Source organism: Aedes aegypti, chromosome 3 (genome assembly GCF_002204515.2).
Source record: "Aedes aegypti strain LVP_AGWG chromosome 3, AaegL5.0 Primary Assembly, whole genome shotgun sequence".
NCBI classification, from domain to species: Eukaryota; Metazoa; Arthropoda; class Insecta; order Diptera; family Culicidae; genus Aedes; species Aedes aegypti.
Window position 1 is genome coordinate 329,313,758 of NC_035109.1, and position 22,694 is coordinate 329,336,451.

At 37.0% G+C, this 22,694-nt stretch overlaps 1 protein-coding gene across 4 annotated transcripts in view; it reads left to right on the plus strand.

Moving 5' to 3' along the window:
• LOC5574775 (RNA-binding protein fusilli) overlaps window positions 1-22,694 on the plus strand; it is a 267,224-nt gene that overhangs the window by 217,759 nt on the left and 26,771 nt on the right. For all 4 annotated transcript variants that reach the window (XM_021851398.1, XM_021851400.1, XM_021851401.1 and 1 more), the window contains one exon: window positions 19,249-19,359. In XM_021851398.1, coding sequence (XP_021707090.1) covers window positions 19,249-19,359 — 111 coding nt within the window. The remainder of the gene's footprint in view (window positions 1-19,248; window positions 19,360-22,694) is intronic.

Sequence of the window (22,694 nt, forward strand, 5' to 3'; positions counted from 1 at the left end):
GCCGATAAAACTTTAGATAGCAATAAATAAAAATATTTGGGTAATCCCAGCCTAAGTCAGATGTTCTCAATGAAATTCCTTGTTTGGTCTAAGTTCTGTTTGACTGTAGAAGGGAAATGAATTTTCTGGAGAAATTGTTTAAAAAGGTTTATAGGTGTTCTCAGAGGTTTCTAAAGTCATTAAAGACAAAAGCCGGTGAGATCAGGATCAATTACAACAAACAATGTCTTGAGAAAAAACTGGAAGAATTTTAGTTAAAAATATGAGTCCCAAAATGTTATTTCTGATCAAGTTCAAGATAGAATGCGTGAAGGTATTTAGAAGAATTCTTGAAGGTGTCATCTTAAAATAATACTTTGAGGAATCCCTACAAACTTCCCAGTACAACCCTTTACTATATGCTACAATGACTGAAATAATTCATGTTGCAATCAAAAAAAAAAAAAAATATATATATAAAAATGATTAAAAACACAGAGCTTTGTCAGGATTCTATACATGAATTCTTGAAGGTGTCTTCCAAGAAATCCTTTGTGATTTTTTTCGTACAGATTTCATGAAAATTTTCAAATAAAGATAAAAAACGAGGAATATATTGAGAGATTGCTGAAGATAAGATGGAAAAAAATGAGCTACTCCTAGGAAAGATTGTTGAGAAAAATTGTTAGAATGCTTATTGGGGAAATTCCATGAAGAATCTAAAAATACATATATAGTGGAAACAAGAAGAATGGGCAGAATAAATTCCTGATGAATACGTAGAGTAATTTCTTATCGAATTCCTTATCGCTCTCTTCGAAGTATTACTGAAAAAGTTTCATGAGATATTTGGCAGATTCATCGCAAGATCCACTGCGGATTGGGCGCCGTGCATAAATTACTTAACGCTCTAGGGGGAGGGGGAGTAGGTTCAAGCATTACGGACCATACAAAAACTTTTTTTTTCATTCAAAAAGCGTTACGAAGGGGGAGCAGAGGTTCAAAAATTGGCAATTTTAGCGTTACGCAATAAATGGGAGCTGCCTTGTTGATAAAACCTTCGAATGATTTCTGGTAAGATTCTTGGCAGTTGTTGGAAGTTAGTTAGTTTTAGGTTAACTACAAGAATTACTCAAAAAGTTAATCATGAGACAATTTTCTATATTATAGGTACCATTTTTAAAACAAATCAAACAATATACCGTTTTGTCTCAAATTCCGAACAGACTCATATTCCGAACACTCGGTTTTTGTATGGCGATTTGGTTGAAATGTTTCGCTGAAATATGTCATCAAATAACCAGGAAATGGCAGTCAATTGCAATTTAAATTTAACGTCTACCAATCTATTTTATACCTCGGGAGTAGTGATGATTCTCTAGTTTGAGACCAGTAGAACGAAATTATTCATTTGAATATGATTTATTCGTGCTGTTCGGAATTTGAATCAAGGTGTTCGGAATATGAGACATAATGAACACAGTGTTCGGCATTTGAATCAAAATGTTGTTCCACACTTTTACGTAAAAACAATGCTAAACAAGTTTAAATAAACAATTTTATCGGCAAACCCAACAACTAACAGTTAGACTTTGTGAAGAAATTAAAATATTCAAAAATATCAGCTAATTTATGCCTATCAGTGGCATTTGAAGCGACGGTTGGCCTTAAGTGTTCGGAATATGAGTCAAAACGGTATTCACATTTGTGGCAAACTAGTTGTTTTTTTTCGCCGGTCAAGGCCCCTACATCAACTCTTTTGACCAGAATAAAACTAAATTTTTTATTCATAACAAATCTTTAGAAAAAGCTTCATATCTGAAACCTATTCATACTGTCCCAGTGTCAACCACATCCACCTATTTACCGTTTGACTTTGTGTATGCTCAAATTTCAATGCGTGCATGCATGTCAATTACCCAATGACCAAAAGCATAGCTGCTGCTTTTCTATTCAAACTGCAACATAGCTTCTGGTTTTACCAGTTTTGTTACCACTTGCGAGAATCATAATTTTCGCTTTTCTATTTGACCTCAAACTAGAAAGTAATATCATTCGAATATTCAGATTCCGCTCGTCTTTCCCATAAAGTAATTCCTCACCTCAAACTGTTCTCCATTGGTCTAAGCTGCAAAGCTACCAAGTGGCGACAAATGTATTGAGGTACAGACCCCGAGTTCAGAACCATAATAACCGGAACGAGCTTGAAGCGACCTATTGTGAAGCGTGGTCAGTCTGAGCCAGTGTCGAAGAAAGGAGGGCACTTCTCGCCGAATTAGTCATAGAGGTGTTGCATTAAACTATGTTGTTGATAGTTTTGCTATATCATCTGGTGGTTGGAAACATGACGGCAACTCTAGAAGCCAGCCAGCAAGTTATGACGGGCGGCAGTAAATTACCGTATCATACAGCGGGAGTGTTGGTTGTAGTTATGGAGAAAAGAAAAGTAACTTTAGCAGATTTTTTATTGAACTTTTCAGTTGTTAAACCAGGTTAAAGACTAAGAATTAAGCCTAAAGAGTAATAAAAGTAAGATTAAATTAATACTGAAAAGTGAAGACTAAGGACTGAAGGCTGCAGACTGAAGACTAAAAGACTTTTCGGCTGAAGACTGAAAAGACCGAAGACTGAGGACTGAACATTGAGGACTGAAAACTAAAAGACTTAAATTCTAAAGACTGAAGACTGAAGGCTGATGACTGGAGACTGAAGACTGAAGACTGAGATTGATGACTGAAGACTGAAGATCAAAGACTAAAGACTGAAAACTGACGACTGAAGACTGAACGACTGTAGACTGAAAGGCTGAAGACTGAATACTGAGGAATGCAGATTGAAGATTGAAGACTAAAAAACTTAATTCTGAAAAATGAAAACTGAAAACTAAAAACATTGAAAACTGAACACTGCACCAGTCTTCAGGATAATACAGTAGACTGAAGACTGAGGACTGATGACTGAAGACTGAAGACTAAAGACTGTAGACCAGGCCTGCCCGACCTTTTTGAACCGCGGGCCAAATCACAGAAACAATGTTGTGTCGCGAGCCACATTAAAAAAAGCACAATTATTCGCATGAACTCTGACAAAAGTAAAAAAATGAAGTTCATAAAATCTGACAAAAATCAGTGAATGAAGAGAATTTGATTTGAAGAGTTCGAAAAACAGATGCTAAGCATTCTGCCGGATATTGCGATAGTTTCTTCCAAAACTATATAATAATCTTGTGCAGAATATTTTGCAGAATCTATTTCAAAATTTTCGGATTCCATGCGAAGAATTCCCAGAATTTTATAAAAGTCATACTCCGAATTCTGTCAAAATCCGAACCGAAATGTGCTAAAATCCTGATCAAACTTTTACGAAAATCTTGGGCAGAATTCCAGGATTATATAAGAATCGTGCCTAGGATTCCTTCAGAGTTTCACTAAATAATTATATCGAAATGCAACCTTGAAATCTTTGAGAGTGCTAAAAAGTATTTCAAAAGTTAGCTGCTTAAAATTTTAATATAAATTAGCTTAAAGTTCTAGCAAAACGTTATATAGTGGTGTATTGTAATCTTGCCCAAAATTTTAGAAAATTATATAATGATTCCGTTGTAAATCTTGGCTAGTAGTGTATGAAATCCTGGGGAAATGTGTGAGAATCTTGTAAATGTTATCCGTGGAAGTAGTGTTGAGAATTCATAAAACAATCCGGTTCAAGATTGTGTAAAAATCTTGTCTTTTTGTTATCCTGGTAAGGAATCTGCGTGAATAACGCCTAGGTGTTGGTAAAATTTATTTTCTAGGATTCTATGAGAATGGTAGCCTATGATTCAGTGAAAATGTGTATGAAAACTTGGCATTTTGTCCATAAGTTTTGTTTAGGTTGCATTTTTGAATGCCTAAGGAAGTCATGGTAGAAACATTGTTAAAATACACAGATTTTGAGAATTAGAACTTGAATCATTCATAAATTTAAGTATCTAGAAAAAATTTAAAGGAAACAAAACAACCTATATAAAATATTAGGTTGAAACTAAAATGAAAATAGAATAGTTTATAACTTCAGGTTGGTAGGATAGTCAACGGGCCAAATATGAAAAGAACCTTCGTACCTTCCACGGGCCACACAAAATAGCGTCGCGGGCCGGACGTTGGGCAGCCCTGCTGTAGACTGAAGACAAAGACTGACGACTGAAAAGCTGATGACTTGAAAAACTATAGACTGAAGACTGAACACTAAAAGACTTCTAAAGACTGAAGATTGAAGACTGATATCTGTAAACTAAAAAAACTAACGACTGGAAACTGCAGACTGATGACTAAAGACTGAAGACTGCAGACTGATGACTGAAGATTGAAGACTGAAGACTGAATACTAAAGACTGAATGACTAAAGATTGAAAAACTGAAGAATGATGACTGGAGAATGATGACTGAAGACTGAAGACTGATGACTGATGACTGATGACTGATGACTGATGACTGATGACTGATGACTGATGACTGATGACTGATGACTGATGAATGATAACTGATGACTTATGACTGATGACTGATGACTGAAGACTAAAGGCTGTAAACTGTAGACTGAAGATTGAAGACTGAAGACTGAAGACTAAAGACTGAATGACTAAAGATTGAAAAGAATGTAGACTGAAGAATGATGATTGAAGACTGAAGACTGAGGACTGAAGTCTGAAAGGTTGATGACTAAAAAGACAGTAGACTAAAAAGACTGTAGACTGAATATTGAAGACTGATATCTGAAAAATAAAAACTGAAAACTGACGACTGAAAACTGAAGACTGATGACTGAAGACTGAAAACTGAAAACTGAAAACTGAAAACTGAAAACTGGAAAATGAAGACTGTTGACTGAAGACTGCAGACTGAAGACTAAAGACTGAAATCTGAAAACTAAAAATTGAAACCTGAAGACTGAAAACTGAAGACTGGAAACTGAAGACTGGAGACTGATAACTTAAGACTGCAGACTGCAGACTGAAGACTGTAGACTGTAGACTGAAGACTGAAGACTGATGGAACTGGAGAATGAAGACTGATCACTAACGAAAGAAATGCATCGAATACAACTCTTTGTCTATCCCATAAATTTGAACAATTTTTTACATTCAACGTTCGAGCTTGTTGGGCCCTTTTAAGAATTAATGGAATTCACTCAAGCTTTGGCAATGGGTTGTGGGGTACAAGTTCCTAAAATTATTCTGTTACCCTTTGAATAATTTGTCCGATACGCGCATGTCGACTAGCATTGCAGTTACTGTCATCCGATTGTCACTGAAGAAAGCTACAAGTGGTAGTCGAAGTGCACATCTCTTTTTTTTTCCCTGGCGTTATCAAACATAATTCATTTTCTAATTTAGATTCACTTTACATAGTTTTAAACAGAAACTTGGAGATTTTGTGATTCATTTGAAAATTTGAAGAACACGGTAGATGTTTTAAGACTGTGTGAAACTAATGAGGATCGAAAAGATCTTATGGTGCTTTTTGAATCCCATAAAGGGTTATAACAGGGTTTCCCTACCGGTGGTCCGCGGACCCCCAGAGGGTCGTGATGACTTCTCAGGAGGTCCGCGAAGTAATTGTTAATAAATTTCGTTTTTGATTGATGGATGAATGTGAGAATTTAAATATTTAAAATATAAAAAAAATTATATTTCCGAAATACTTCAGGCTTGGCTTTTGGCAGATTTCGTTAGTTTGTTGTAAATATCTTAGAAAAAATAACTTTGGAGAATTAATTCTCAAACAATCAATGGCATTTTTATGAGATTTTCTACAGATATCCGACAAGATTTTTTAAGAGCTCATTGCGAAATCTTCGTCTCCGTTAGTGGGCTCCTTAGAAGCTCATTAAGAAATATTCTTAAAATATTGAAACAGCTTGCAGCGGAAAGCTTGGTGTATTCTTTACCTATCTAAGAAAAATTTCTTTACGGATTCTGGTGGAACTTTGAAGAGTACACACATGTTTTTTTTATATTATTTTTTTTTTCGTTTGGTTCTTGAAGAAATCTTCATTGAACTCCTGGGAAATTTATAACGATTGATTTTTTTTTTTGAGAAATTTTTTCACATATTTTTTAGTTGGATTTTAGCAACATCATTTTTTCTAATTTTCTCAAGGGGCAGCATCTGTCATTGATTTTATAATTTTCGAAGGCAGATTTTCATTTAAAATTAAGTAACTTTACATGAAAATTCGTTCACTAGGTATATTATATTCTCCAACTGAAAAACAGTGAACATATTTTCATGTGAACTTTCTTAATTTTGAACGAAAAAAGTTCTTTTAAAATTTCGATGATGATGATGATTACGATGATGGATTCTTGAACGTGAACGGACTTTTGGGAAGATTTTTGATAGACTCCTGTAGAGATTCTTAGTGGAATTAGTGAATACCAGATAATCATGGAAGAATTCTTGCATTATGATGAATTACAGACGAAACATTTGGGTGTGTCTCTACCAAGGATATCTATTATTTTATAATTTATTTTTTTTAGAGTTTCCATAATTTTTCGTTTTGATATCATCCGTTTTTAGGGGTCCGCGGAAGGTTTGTTAATCTTTTAAGGGGTCGCAGCTTCAAAAAAGTTGGGAACCAATGGGTTATAAGAAGCAAGGATCCACCAACCATTGATGCTTCATTGCTAGACTAACTTAGCTTAGCTTAGCTTAGCTTAGCTTAGACTGACTACACATATCAATGGTTGCTATTCCGTGATTGACCGAAGTCAGTGAAAATGCACAAAGAATCAACTAGAAGTTCGGCTGGGATTGGCCATAATCTTCTTCAGTGTGCATAATTCAGTGCCTCTATTTATACAGGGTCAATAACGGCGCCGGCGACGTCCTTGCAGTCAGGTGGGATTTGAGGAAGGAATGTTAGTGTGTAACCTTTGCTATTTGGAGACCGTGTTTGCCTCTGCATCTCCACAAAGGTTACTGGGAGGGATGTTTGTTAATGGGGAGGATCATTGGGTCACAGGATTCACTTTGATAAGCGATTAGACCATGATAAAAATTTTGACGCGAGCAAATGATTAAACACTACTACCTGCTTCGCGATCCGCGCCACTAATTAATCATGCCACGCGAGCGACGCGCGACATGATTGATTCTGTTCACATCACCCGCCCCCGCAGGAGCAAGTGACGCGAGCAAAGGATCAAACACTACTCTGATGCTTCATTGCTAGACTAACATGTGAAAAGTCATAGATAACCCTTGAAACACGGATGTACTAAGATAAAGTGACCAGACGTCCCGGATTATGCAGAACAGTCCCGGATTTGAGCAACCTGTCCCGCATCACCAAGCGTCCCGAAAAACGTCCCGGATTGTAGAAATAGCCAAAAATCATGAAAATTGTACTTTAAATATAAACAAGGAAATGCAATTTATTTTTATATGCAAATTGAAAATTTAAATTCACATACTAGTCGGTTTTCTTCATGAACCAACAAGCTTCTAATCAAGATTCATACAGGATCCATACAGATTGCTGTAACTATTTGATTTATGATCGGAATTTATGAAATCTACAGATTTAGTTATAGTCAAAGTCCTAACACAATTCTGGTGAAAATCAGAATTTTCACAGTAGGTGTTCATGGGTAGACATTTTCACAATATTTTTGCCAAAGTTGATCAAAATACTAACAGGATACGGAACAACATTTATCATATTTTCAGCTCATGATTCAATTCAAGATTTTCTCTTGGCACTGTTGAAAACTTTCTCTTGATTCTGTTCAGAAGCTTCCAATAATTTGTGATTGTTCTGTTTTCAAGATATTTGTTTCAATTCCTGCAAAGATTTTGCCCATAATCAATTCTAGATTCTGAGGATTTTGTTTAGCATACTAACTCACCGGATCTAAATATGGAGCATTCTAGATTTAGATTCTTTCTTTTAGAATATTCAGTACAGAATCCTCAAAGGATCCAGTTCGATCCAGTTTTGCCTCAATGTCTTTGAAACTGGTTTCAAAAACTGGAGTAATGTTCAATGTTATTTACACTTATTTTCAAAAGTTTATAATTGGTGTCCCGCATTGAAGTCCAAAATATCTGGTCACTTTATACTAAGACCAAGAGTCTGAGCTTCCAGGAATCCATCACATTTAAAAAAAATTCAGCCAACTCCAACAATTTGAATTGATGCATGATTCTATTTAGGGATCATGCACAAATTACGTCACGCTCCAAGGGGGGGGGGAGGTGGTCGAACCAAGCGTGACAAGCCTTACAAAATTTTCGGAGGACTCATACAAAAAGTGTGACAAAGAGGGGGGGGGGAGGGTTCGAAAAAGTTGAAATTTAGCGTGACATAATTTGTGTACCATCCCTTAGTATTGTATCTTATCATGTCGCTCTCATTTCGTAATGTTGAAAAATACGTGTAATTTGCGTGAGATCGTAGCTGTGAACGCGCAGCTATTCAGTAAGTTCAAGCTGAAGGTCATGGGTTCAAATCTCGCCGGTCTCTTCTAGAAAAGGAAATTTTCTCGACTTCCCAGGGCAAAAAGTAACTCTTTGCTTGTGCATTCCAAAAAGGTATAAGTTGAGAAGTAGGCCTTGTCCCTGTTGGGATGTAAAGCCAAAAATAATAAGAAGAAGAAGTGTACCTCGACTACCACTTGCATCCTACTTCAGTGTCAGTTTCTTGCATCCAAATCTTTCGATTCTCATGAGTAGTTTCACACAGTCTTGGAACATTTATTGTGTTCTTTCAATTTTCAAATGGATCGTAAAATCTTTAAGAAATTCTTAAACACACAACTCATATCAACTATTTTCGGTACAAGAAGTTCCATTGGCTTGTATGGCAAACATTGGAAACCTCTGACCCAACTCGAACCTCCTACCTATCCCACATTTATTCTCGACTCGACTCATTCAGAAGAAGACTTCCGTCCCCTTCTCTGCATATTCAACATTTACCCAGCTGTGCTCCAGATTTCCTGCAACAAGACTTCTTATTTGTTAAGATGTTTCAATTTTCACTTTCGTTGACGTCGCACCGGGGATTTTCTTAGAGGCTTTCAGTCTTAAGTTCTGATTGGCGTTGAGCTTGAAGTGAGGGTTTAAATGTGATGTCATACCGGTTGTTGATTTATAATAGTTTAAATATTGTATACTAAGTTTAGCTGAAGTTATCGAACCTAAACTGCCGTGAATCGCAAATCAATCCCATCTGTTCCAATCTCCTAATTTTGTTTGAATATTTGTATGGGGAATGAAATTGAAAACTTCTCAGTCATTTTCTCAATGCCTGCTTTTTACAGATGGGACTGACATGCGATTCACGGCAGTAAATCAATCGTTAAAATTTAGACATCTGGAAGTTCAAAAATCCCTAATAGGGGTACCCTAACCCTGTCAACCCCAAGCAATTTCTCAATGCAGCACCACTGCACGGTCACCTCTGTTGTTGTTCCACTTGCTGAAAAATCAACAAACGACTGGTTCAGAGTACTGCTACGGCGCTGGGCGATACCTACTGATAGCGCGAGCGACATCAGTCGGCCATGCAGAGCACATCCCGACCAGAGGAAAACAGCAAGTTAATAACAATCACATGCTTGAATGAGTTACAATACCTCGACCCATTTTTGATATGCTATCATATGGATAAGCTGATGAAGACCATATTATGCTACAATAAGAGAATGGGCTGTTGACAATATACTCTTTTCGATTTTTACGATATACAGTCAACTCTCCATCACACGATATTGAAGGGACCATCGAGTTATGGAGGTATCGACTTATAGTACACAAAACCAGTGCAAATGCGATCCAACGGACCATCGAATTAGCCACGAAAAAAACAACTTCTACTATGGTTCTCTAGCTCAATATCGAGAAGCAGAATATCGAGGGAGGGGTTGACTGTAATATAATCAAGAGTGAAGATCCTTTGAAAACTTACACAGCATGTTTTGTTATTGCTGGTATTAAATTTAAACAGTACAGTATTCGATTGTCATCATTTTCTGCTCGGGCTAGTAGAATGGTATAGTTCTGTGCCGATCTCCCAGCGCAGCGCCATCCATTCCGAGTCGCGTTCTCTCGCAGTGAAGGCAGGCCGCGGCGTTTTCTGTGGACATTCCGAACGATTCGACTGCAGCCAGAACGCGATTTAGATTTTTCCTGCTTAATAGCGCGCAGAGAGCTTGTTACAATTATTACCGAGTTGATACGTGCCGTCCCGTAGGATCTGCGCTGAACACGTTGCGCGACTTGGTGGTGCAAATTCGGTTCGACCTTTCGTGACTCAGAGCGTGTCGTGATTTGAAAAAGGCCTATCTCCCTGTATGGTGGAATAACCGATCGGTGTAATTCGATTCGAGTCTTTTTTGATGAGCAAAACAGTTTTTTTCATGTAGCTGGAAAAAGTGCTTAAAGTGTGTGGATTAAGCACTCTCCATATGTGGTGACGAGGTGGGCCAAATTTCGGCGGCGTGGTGCCACGTATTCGAGCTGTAATCGTTCGGTGGATGTGAATGAAACGCAGTCAGTCGGTGTAATCGCATGTGTGGCTCACGTCAAGGGATTTAGGTGGAGTTTTAGTGATAGGGAAGTTGTTCGGGAAGGCGATTCGAATTACGATCCAGTGATAGTGATTAGTGGTTGAAGCCCAATTTGGATCGATACGTGTGCGGTGATAAGGAAGCATAACAATATTAGATTATTTCGGAAGAGAAGCTAAGTGATCCAAGATAGTGGTGCGCTTCTTGTCTGGTGTAAGTGTATCCTGGACTGAAAGAAGATTAGGAAGCATATTTCGTGTGTTAGATTGTAACTTTAGGGGAAAGCTGTATTGTTCTTTATCTTGCTGATTGATTGTTACAAAAAGGTTAGTGAAGTTCGTTATTTTTCGACGTGAGATACACATGAGTTATGTGAGTTCATTATATAGACTCAACTTTGCCATTTGTCATAAAACCAATTAGTTCAAGGAACTTCTCAAGAAGATCTTTATATTTATCTAAAATTTCGCCAAAGGTATCTTGAAGGTATTCTTCAGTTCAGTTATAATAACCCACGCTGTGCCAGAAGCCGGCAAAAAAAAATGTCCAAAAATTTGGCACCTACCGTTTGAGAGATATAGCATTCAAGCATCTTCTCCGATGTTCTCAGTGAAATTCCTTGTTTGGTTTTAGTTCTGTTTGACTGTAGAAGGGAAATGAATTTTCTGGAGAAGTTGTTTATAATGGTTTATAGGTGTTCTCAGAGGTTTCTAAAGTCATTAAAGACAAAAGCCGGTGAGATCAGGATCAATTACAACAAACAATGTCTTGAGAAAAAATTGGAAGAATTTTAGTTAAAAATATGAATCTCAAAATGTTATTTCTGATCAAGTTCAAGATAGAATGCGTGAAGGTATTTAGAAGAATTCTTGAAGGTGTCATCTTAAAATAATACTTTGAGGAATCCCTACAAACTTCCCAGTACAACACCTTACTAAAGACTGCAATAACTGAAATAATTCATGTTGCAATTAAAAAAAAATATATAAAAATGATTAAATCTGTGTTTTTGTCAGGATTTCTATGATTTTCTGATGCTTTGTCAGGATTCTATGCATGAATTCTTAAAGGTGTCTTCCAAGAAATCCTTTGTGATTTTTTTCGTACAGATTTCATGAAAAATAAAGATAAAGAACGAGGAATATATTGAGAGATTGCTGAAGATAAGATGAGCTACTCCTAGGAAAGATTTTTGAGAAGTATTGTTGGAATGCTTATTGGGGAAATTCCATGAAGAATCTAAAAATACATATATAGTGGAAACAAGAAGAATGGGCAGAATAAATTCCTGATGAATACGTAGAGTAATTCCTTATCGAATTCCTTATCGCTCTCTTCGAAGTATTACTGAAAAAGTTTCATGAGATATTTGGCAGATTCATCGCAAGATCCACTGCGGATTGGGCGCCGAGCATAAATTACTTAACGCTCTAGGGGGAGGGGGAGTAGGTTCAAGCATTACGGCCCATACAAAAATTTATTTATTTTTTTTCATTCAAAAAGCGTTACGAAGGGGGAGCAGAGGTTCAAAAATTGGCAATTTTAGCGTTACGCAATAAATGGAAGCTGCCTTGTTGGTAAAACCTTCGAATGATTTCTGGTAAGATTCTTGGCAGTTGTTGGAAGTTAATTAGTTTTAGGATAACTACAAGAATTACTCAAAAAGTTAATCATGAGACAATTTTCTATATTATAGGTACCATTTTTAAAAAAATCAAACAATATATTCACATTTGTGGCAAACTAGTTGTTTTTTTTTCGCCGGTTAAGGCCCCTACATCAACTCTTTTAACCAGAATAAAACTATTTTTTTATTCATAACAAATCTTCAGAAAAAGCTTCATATCTGAAACCTATTCATACTGTCCCAGTATCAACCACATCCACCTATTTACCGTTTGACGTTGTGTATGCTCAAATTTCAATGCGTGCATGCATGTCAATTACCCAATGACCAAAAGCATAGCTGCTGCTTTTCTATTCGAACTGCAACATAGCTTCTGGTTTTACCAGTTTTGTTACCACTTGCGAGAATCATAATTTTCGCTTTTCTATTTGACCTCAAACTAGAAAGTAGAATCATTCGAATATTCAGATTCCGCTCGTCTTTCCCAAAAAGTAATTCCTCACCTCAAACTGTTCTCTATTGGTCTAAGCTGCAAAGCTACCAAGTGGCGACAAATGTATTGTGGTACAGACCCCGAGTTCAGAACCATAATAACCGGAACGAGCTTGAAGCGTACCTATAGTGAAGCGTGGTCAGTCTGAGCCAGTGTCGAAGAATATGAAAATATTCTAACGAGGGAATCGAAAGTTATCGAGATTTGAAGATTTTGAGCTATTTTGAAAGGGATATTCATATGCTTCAAAATATTCCCCAAAAGTGCATCATTATTGATTTGCAAACCAGCCGAGTAACCATCAGCTTTGCATTAAACATTCAAAGCATGTGATATCCAAGCATCTTCTCTGTAAATTTGAAATAATTTCTTCGAGAAAAGTTTCAGTGATTTGTATACTTCCCATTATTTCTTAGAAGTTCAAATTAGAGCTTATTATGTAATATTAACGTACAAAATTTACGAATGAAAATGTTCATAGGATTGACGCTGGACATTGAAAAGCTATAGTAGTCAAGAATCTTTGCAGTTAGTTTGAGAAAACTTTATTAAAAGACAATATAACTAGGATACTTTGATGTTTTGCACCTATCTTTGAGATTTGTTTTTCAATCGTCTATTTGAACACTTTCACAATACGCATTTTATCATTTGTTTTGAACTTGTATCTTTCATTGAAGAAAGGCAATGCTTCGTTACATCTGAAGCAAACATGTTCGTTTTTTGAAAATCTTGTTTCATTTTCGGCGTTTTGCTGGGCAGTTTCGTCATGGCCCAAATGAGCGTATTGGTAAAGAATTTTTCAAAAACTTTCTGAATCATTAACAATGAAGTTTTTCAAAGGTCAAATCTAGACGATCACGGAATTTCTGGTGGAACACTTGGTGAGGTGGTCAATACAGTGGGAGCAAGACGGGAATTTGAATCCATCAGGAAAAATACAGGAAAACCCGGAAATTGCGATGGCTTTCTCCACAGGCAGGGCTCATCAATATATGAATAAAAAAATGAGAAAAATTCAGAGTCGCCTATTTTCCCGGAAAACTCAGTTAAATTTTTTTTGTTTTCCCCTGACACTACTTACTTTGAAGAATCATAACTCAAGAACTGTTTTCCACAAAATTTTCCACCGTTGAGAAAATTCGTAAAGAAAAGCCGGAAAAACTATGTTCTAATTAGTGGAAAACTTTCAAAAATATTTTTTTGAGAACGTAATTTCATAAGCTTTAATCGCTGAAATTTTTGAAATGGTATTTTTTTTCGTTTTTGAGTTATGGCCAATTTTGTAAAAAATGTGCAAATGTGCCATTTTGAGCCTTTTCTTTGAAAAATCAGGGCCCAGATAGCCGTAGCGGTAAACGCGCAGCTATTCAGCAAGACCAAGCTGAGCGTCGTGGGTTCGAATCCCACCGGTCGAGGATCTTTTCGGGTTGGAAATTTTCTCGACTTCACAGGGCATAGAGTATCTTCGTACCTGCCACACGATATACGCATGCAAAAATGGTCATTGGCACAGTAAGCTCTCAGTTAATAACTGTGGAAGTGCTCATAAGAATACTAAGCTGAGAAGCAGGCTCTGTCCCAGTAGGGACGTAATGCCAGAAAGAAGAAGAAGAAAGAAGCATCGTAGAAACAAAGTTTTTTTTTATGAAAATGAAAGCAAATTTTCTAAGGAATAGAAAAAAATGTTAACTGGAAAAACTTTTCCACAAAATTTTCCACCGTTGAGAAAACTCGTAAAGAAAAGCCGGAAAAACTATGTTCCAATTAGTGGAAAACTTTCAAAAATATATTTTTGAGAAGGTAATTCAACTTAACGTTTTTTTTTATTCCTGAGAAAATTTGCTTTCATTTTCATAAAAAAAAACTTTGTTTCTACGATGCTACTTTCTTGAGTTATGATTTTTCAAAGAAAAGGCTCAAAATGGCACATATGCACATAGTTTACAAAATTGGCCATAACTCAAAAACGAAAAAAAAAAATACCATTTCAAAAATTTCAGCGATTAAAGCTTATAAAATTATCTTCTCAAAAATATTTTTTTGAAAATTTTCTACGAGTTGGAGCATAGTTTTTCCGGCTTTTCTTTACGAATTTTCTCAACGGTGGAAAATTTTGTGGAAAACTTTTTCCAGTTAATATTTTTTTTTATTCTTGAGCAATGCTTTCATTTTCATAAAAAAAACTTTGTTTCTACGATGCTTCGTTCTTGTGTTATGATTTTTCAAAGTAAATAGTGTCAGAGGAAACCAAAAAATTTCCAACTGAGTTTTCCGGGAAAATAAGCGACTCTGAATTTTTCTCAATTTTTTTTTATTTATATATTGATGAGCTCTGCCTGTGGAAAAAGTTTCATGAAAATCTGAGACCCTTCGGCCCACTTTGTACGGAAATAAAAAAAAATCCCCTCTTCTAAGAGAGTCCTTGCGTAAGCAAACATTACTACCGGCCAATTATTTTATCATTATCAATTGAAAGAAAAGCCCATTTCTTAAACAAATTATCATTGATATATAGCTCTGCAGTATAAGTTGAAGAAATAATCATTGCTGATAGTACATAAATTGAAAGAATACCCTTTTCATGTAAGAAAGAAAAATCTAGGATGACTTTGTTTTTGTCTATAGTGATGAAACCAGTCAAACTCGAATGAATAGCCTATGTTTAAAAAAGGAAAAAAATCTGATTACATCAGAAGTACATCAACTTCAACACAAAGTGGATAACCCAAAAACCAATCAGTCATCAGCTAAGAGTCTCTAAATCATGTGCGAAATTCAAGGATTTTTCTCAAATTACAAATCGGTTTAATCTTTCTCTTGAAGCTTTATACAGTGACAAACATGACGTCCGGTAGCATCATAAAAAACTACAAACTCAAAAGCTGATGAGTCATTGGGCCGCATTTATAAATTCTACGCATCTTATTAATTTTTCGTTCGTAATTCGGCCAAACGGCATTCTGCCAAACTACCCTTTCGGCCAAATGATATTCGGCCAAATGGCCGGACACCGACGTACTTAAGAGTTCCATTCGATATTTTATGTACCATTAAATCATTCTTCAACATACCTTTCGTTCTAAGCAGTATTTTCTTTCATTTATCAGTACGTTCCCACTGAAAGTCTACCTCTCAATTTAGTGTTCTACGGGCACTAAGAGGCTCTAAGCCGTTCATAATATTTTAAAACTTAAGCGCTTATCTTTGGTGACATAAGCGCATTAAGGAGTCGAATTAAATTCATGTCTCTTGACAATTATGGGAAAATTACCTAGCACTAATTTTAAACCAATCCATACGATTTTGGCCTACTGTCAAACGGGGCTTCTTTTGACATTATTTGCATTCTTCAACTTTGAGGATTTGTATCTTTCAAAATTATGGATAGATTTCGATAACTCTTGCATATATCTAAGTTGTATATGTGCATAGCAAACGTGCAAAATATGAAAAAAATCCATGAAGAAATAAAAAAAATGCTTGAATAGCGAAAAAAATGCGCCCTTGAAAACAAAAAAGAGGCTACTTTCGACCAGGGAGTGAAATTATCGGCCACGTCGAAAATCAGAAGCCTACCGCTCAAGTCGATTTTCCGAAGGAAAGAAACGTGTGTACTGTGAGAATATGCTCTCATGAGATCTGTATCAGCGAATTTATATTATCAACAGCAGCGAGAAGTTGGCTTCCTTCTTTTCTACCCTTGTTTCATCGTTTTAAGTTTCCTTCGCTTCCGCATGTAGCTTTTATACACCAAATATCTCTCCCCCTTCGTCCAGCTGGCGTGGTTGACTGGTTATGGTGCGCGCGCGTTTCTGAAAACGTTTTTGTTCATGGATATGGGTTTGAATCCCATCGGTGGCAAACATTTTTGTTATGTACCTTGTGATAATTATCGCGATAAGTTTAGAGCCGATAAAGATGGATCAGTGCATATGATCGGATCGATCTTTCGTCATTACAATGATCAACAATTATAGCAGTTCACGTTTTCTCTTTAGGGCTCTCTTTCTCTGCTGTTATTTGTCAAGTTTGATACATTTTGCGAAACATTGCCGATCATGGATCGATAGAGATGCGATTTTTTTCTCACTTACTTTGATCGTGCTTCAAAATCCAATGATATCGAAATCTGCAATGCATGCTTATATCGTTTGCAGAACACATGTGAGACATGGATCTTTGATAGTATCTTCTATGATAATAGAGATAACTGTTTCGAAAAGTTGGAAAAAATCTTAATTTTTCTCAACTTGTTAATATAAGTTATGAACAATCAATAAATGTTGATTTGAAATCTTACATTCCGACCAATGCACTATGGCCCAGGGACGCAATCTGGCGGGACAAAATTGATAATTTGGCAACGACGCATTTCCGGTATTTGGTGTCTTCAGCAAAGTTTTTGTAACAAAGATGATCATCTACTGACATAAACGGATAGTTCGTAAATCGTCCGCTTAGGTGGCGTGCAATCTATTTTTTTACTGTGACGTTCTAGAGACTTGACATGTTTTGATAAAATTAACAACTCTCTCGAAGACGTCAAAATTCCACACTGTATACGAGTTATTGACAAAATAAGACCAAATTAGTAAGAAACCGCTTTTTTGTAGGTTGACATAATAATTTCATGAACTAATAAAATATATTTTCCTCTATTTTTAAATAACACTTAAATATTTGCCACGAAAATATTAATCGCGTAATAAAAATAAAATAGAAAAATGAAAAAAAACTCACAAACACCATAAAACACCTCTCTGAAATTTTGATATCCGTTCCATCTAATATTGTTCTGTTTTGCCTGAAAAATTTCGCTTGCGATTTTTTGCGCTTTTTAAGATACCTACCAAGGTTAAAAAATGCTCTATTTTTCAAGTTTTTTCATTATTTCTTAATTTTTCTGCCTGGTATTATGAATACTTTTTAACCACAGTTTGTGTTTGTTATATTGTTATTAGCAAAATATTATACATGACATAGTTCTTAAGAAAAATGTCAAAATTTGTGAAAAAAAACATGTTTTTCACTCATTTTTCTTATTTTGCCAGTAACTATAAAACAATAGGCTATGACGTCTTCGAGAGAGGACTTTTGAACTAACATCTTTTAATCGTAACATTTATGTTTTAATATTTATTTGATTACGCATATACAAAATAACACGTTTCGTTTGAAAATATTGTAGCCATTTGTGCACATCATTAGAAAATTTTGAACATTTATATGAGAAGACAAACTCCAAACTTTGAGCGCTAGTTTTTCTTTATATGACAGTTATGCATTTATGGGCAGCTTAACAGCTCGAAAAGAGGAAATTACTCTGTAACTGTATTAATTATATTTTCCATGAAATCGATTCCCACGTTAAGGGGCCGCTAAACTTAAATGGCTTAAGTGCCTTAAGGTATAACGGAGCCGAATCAAATTCATATGTTTTTACAAAATCGTATTTACTTCCCATCATACTATGTGATTTTTTGGGAAACCGTAAAACTCACGGTTTGACCGACCGTAAACTATGTCACTGTTCTAGGGGTGAGAATTGGGTTTGGAGAAAAGTTGCGATTCATAATTTTCCATAAATTTTCAAAGTCTTCATACAAAAAGTGTGACATAGGGAGGAAGGGTTGAAAACGGCCAAATTTGGCGTAACGTGTTTATGGACGATTCCTGAAACGTAATACACGGATGAAAAAATACTTAAATCTTGAGTTTACTACACCTAAAATTAAGTATACCGATAATTCTTTCAACCCAAAATCTCTCGGTATTCGCTTTATTATTTTCGAATGTTGCCAAAAATAGAGAGAGCGGCATATATCCAATGGGAGTACTTTGGCCCGATAAGCCTAATTTGGGTAAATGGCTTTTTTTCTTAAGCTTGGGTTTAAATAACTCAATTTTGCTTTAAACTAAGTATACGTGAAACATCTGGGGCCCAGATAGCCGTAGCGGTAAACGCGCAGCTATTCAGCAAGATTAAGCTGAGGGTCGTGGGTTCGAATCCCACCAGTCGAGGATGTTTTCGGGTTGGAAACTTTCTCGACACCCAGGGCATAGAGTATCATCGTACCTGCCACACGATATACAAATGCAAAAATGGTCAATAGGCAAAGAAAGCTCTCAGTTAATAACTGTGGAAGTGCTCATGAGAACACTAAGCTGAGAAGCAGGCTTTGTCCCAGTTGGGACGTAACGCCAGAAAGAAGAAGAAGAACGTGAAACATCTCAAAATTGAGTTAAATCGCGTCTCCGTGTACCAAACAAAATACAAAAAATACTTGGCTACGTCATATCGGATCTACGCCATCCAGCGACATCACCAAACCGTTTATTTACTTGCTCCATGAGAGTACTGTTGATCGCGAAATGACTGAGCGTAATAATGGTTTAATGACGCTTATCAGAAACATTTTATACTGTCTGTGCGGGATGAGTTCAATACATGTATGTGTATTGACAAGAATGACTTCGCAATTTCTAAACGTATGAATTGATTTTTTTTTCACCAAACCATCAACATTGCCGAACAATTGAACATTCATTAGTATTGAATCTAAATCCTTGTTTTCTTTTTGTTTTCAGCTCAATCGATGACGAAATCGATGGCACGTGTATAGTGCGTGCGCGTGGTTTACCCTGGCAGAGCAGCGATCAGGACATCGCTCGGTTCTTCCGGGGACTGAATGTGGCCAAGTAAGTAGAGTAGTCCATCTCTAGCGCCTATGTATATAGATAGTCCCAATACGTTTCCATTTATACTAAAAGACTCGAGACATCACCACACAAGTGCACATTTGTCGGAAAATGCAAACACGCTCGTCTTTGCGCCGCTGATAATTGAGCGACCTTTTCACATTGGTTCGGATTAGCATGGGTGTAGCTTGGATTTTCATCAGGGAGTCGATTGACCTTATAGGTTTATTCATGAAATTCGCGCAAAAATGAATCTTGCTCATATAACCGGCTTATTGGTTATTCGTCCAAAATGTCCAATTACGGTTGATATAATGCCTATAAGCTGCTGAACAGCACTATCTTCTTCTTCTTGGCATTAACGTCCCCACTGAGACAGAACCGGCTACTCAAGCCCTCAGTACACTGTTTGTCAAGTGTGCAAATTTTTCCGCACGCATAAACCAACATGCAAACATCGGTCTCAACAATGACAAAACATCTGAAGTGTCAAGTGGATATTCAAGTGTTAGTTTATGCGTGTGGAAAAATTTGTACACTTGGCAAAGAGTGTACTGAGGGCTTCAGCGTAGTGTTCTAAGACCACTTCCACAGTTATTACCTGAGAGCTTTCTTTGCTTAAGTTGTCATTTTAGCATTCGTATATCGTGTGGCAGGTACGATGATACTATATGCCCAGGGAAGTCAAGGAAATTTCAATTACGAAAAGATCCTGGATCGACCGGGAATCGAATCCAGATACCTTTGGCATGGGTTTGCTTTGTAGCCGCGGACTCTAACCACTCGGCCAAAGAAGGCTCCAGCACTGTATGAGCTTTGTATAAGGGATTGAGCCCGATATACGAGGTACCTGGGTATACTCAGCCACAGCACTATTTGTAAATGAAACTTAGAACGTTTTTCACATTGTGCAGTTCAAATTTCGCCTTGGATCAATTTGTAAAGCTGAGTGATGGCTTGAGCAATTCCAGGCCAAAAAAAAGATTCAACTGGTTGCAGTCCCATTCACTGAAAACTTTGCCCTGGCCACCCGAGTAGGAACAAATAACTCGCAATAATCTAATCATACCATATTTTGGTATCATACCATAATTAGATATTGTTCAGTAGGCAATAACTCAATTTGGTACTATATTGAAAAAATATTTTAAACAATAAAAAATACTGCATTGCAGAACCACCTAATGCAAATTCCCATACATCACGACGACATCAGCCAATTGCTCTAAAAAACCGAACTAATTGATGTGACCTAAACTGATCATAGGACGTTACATTTCCAATACCGGTCAACGGAACCAACACGCTTCTGCTAGCTGTTGCGCTTGCTTACCCGGCATAAATATCAAGTACGCGATCGATTCTGGGTTGTTTTCGAAACAAATCGCACCACACTACCACAACGTCCACCACGATGCGATGTTCCAAGTCGCAAATCAAACCCCGTGCACTAATCTCTCTCATAATGAGTTCAACGAGTGCGGCCAGAACGGAGAGAACTCGTCCGGTAGAACACCTCTCTACCTACTAACATTTTTTTTCACTCGTATACCTACGAGGTTTTGTGCTTGCCACGGTTTTTTTTTCGCAAAATTTGCAAATTCAGTTTAGTGAACTGACCGCTTTGCCGCCTGGCCGTCCATCGCTCGGAGGTCATTAAGGTTCAATCAACGTAAGTTCGCGCTTACCACACTCTGCTGACTGCTTACTGCGGCACTGAGTCGAGGAGTGCGTACACAGTTCATAGGGCCGCGGAGTGCGATTTAGAAAATGAGCGAAAGTGTCTGTAGTGAAGCTGAAGTTTCCGCTGATTCTGTGATACAAGAAGGTTGTTTAACGGATCCGACGGTCAGCAGTAGTAGCAAAGGTTTGAGGTCGGCCAATGAGTCGTGGTCCGAGACTGTGACTAATGGAGGACTTGCAACAGAAGTGGCGCATGATTTCACTAGGTATAATGAGGTTGAACTTTCTTTCCTGCTCCATCAGTGTTGTTCTGACCGTTGTGTTTATAGTTTTGATGATCTATTGTGAAAGGGTGAGGAGAATCCCTAGCCAAGACGTGGGCCCTTTCCAGTGTTTTGAATCCTATTGAGATTGACAGCGATGATAGCGGTTTGCCGGTGATGGATGGTAATTGCGCACCATAGTTAAGCTTTGTTACAATGCTGGCGCCAAGCTTTGTTGGTCAGCAGAAGGATGGATGATCATATTTTTGTTCAGTAGTTATTAAACATGTTCTCCTCATTTTCAGCATTACATCTTAGCTGCGATATAGCATGCTATTTTGCTTAGTGTTTAAGGGCACTTCCATAGTTATGAACTGATGGGTTTCTTTTCCAAAGATGCTATTCTTGCATTCGTATATCATAGAGAAGGCATGATTATGCTTTATGTCCAAGGAAATAGAGAAAATTTCCAGTCTAACACAAGGTTAATACCAGGCTTTTGCCGAAAGCCATGCTGAAGGTGTCTAGGTTCAATTTCAGGTCGATCCAGAATCTTTACGCAATAGACATTTTCTCGGACATCCTAGGGCATAGCGTGTAATCGTACTTGTTATACAATTTACGAATGTAGCAATGGCAACTTCGGCAAAGAAAGCTCTCAGTTAGTAACTGGGGAAGTGCTTATGCAATACTATGCTGTGAAGCATGCGCTGTCCCAATGGGGACGTAATGTCAAAGAAGAAGAAGAAGAACTAAGCTTGAAAACGTCTTTAGTGATCCATCGATCCAATTTATAAGCAATATCATTCTGTTGAAGAACTTTGCCGAAGACTTATTGAGATCTTTGGATATGAAAGTCTTCAAAATTCTATATACACTACAACAGTGTAAGCACCAACTTTGCGCAGCAACTAATTTTTTTTTTTAAGGAAGTGAACATCATATTGCAATTTATACATTTTCCATATTTGGCTACGAACAAAAATTACTCCTTGAAGCTCAACTAAAATTTAGAACAGTCGCTATTTTCACTAAATTTCCAAACAAAAAAATGCGGACGGCTAGGCCCTATACACGCATAGTTTGTTGCGTATACGGCATCGCCACCTAACTAATAAATTCTGAATCTATTTGACAATTATTTGATAGCTCTTGCAGGGCTGGTAGCGGGTTTCTTTTTAGAATCTCGGTCACTTTTTTAACCCGTATAGGCCTGAGTGAAAGCAAAATTGCTAAAAACCTCACTGCTCAGTGAATACTTAACGGATTCAAATATTTTTTGTCAGTATACTGGTACACATATCTGGTTTCAAGAAGTGACCAGAGGCGCTCGGGAATATTCATGTGGCCGGAGTTATTACTGAAGGTCACTGGGTCAAGTCGGGTAAA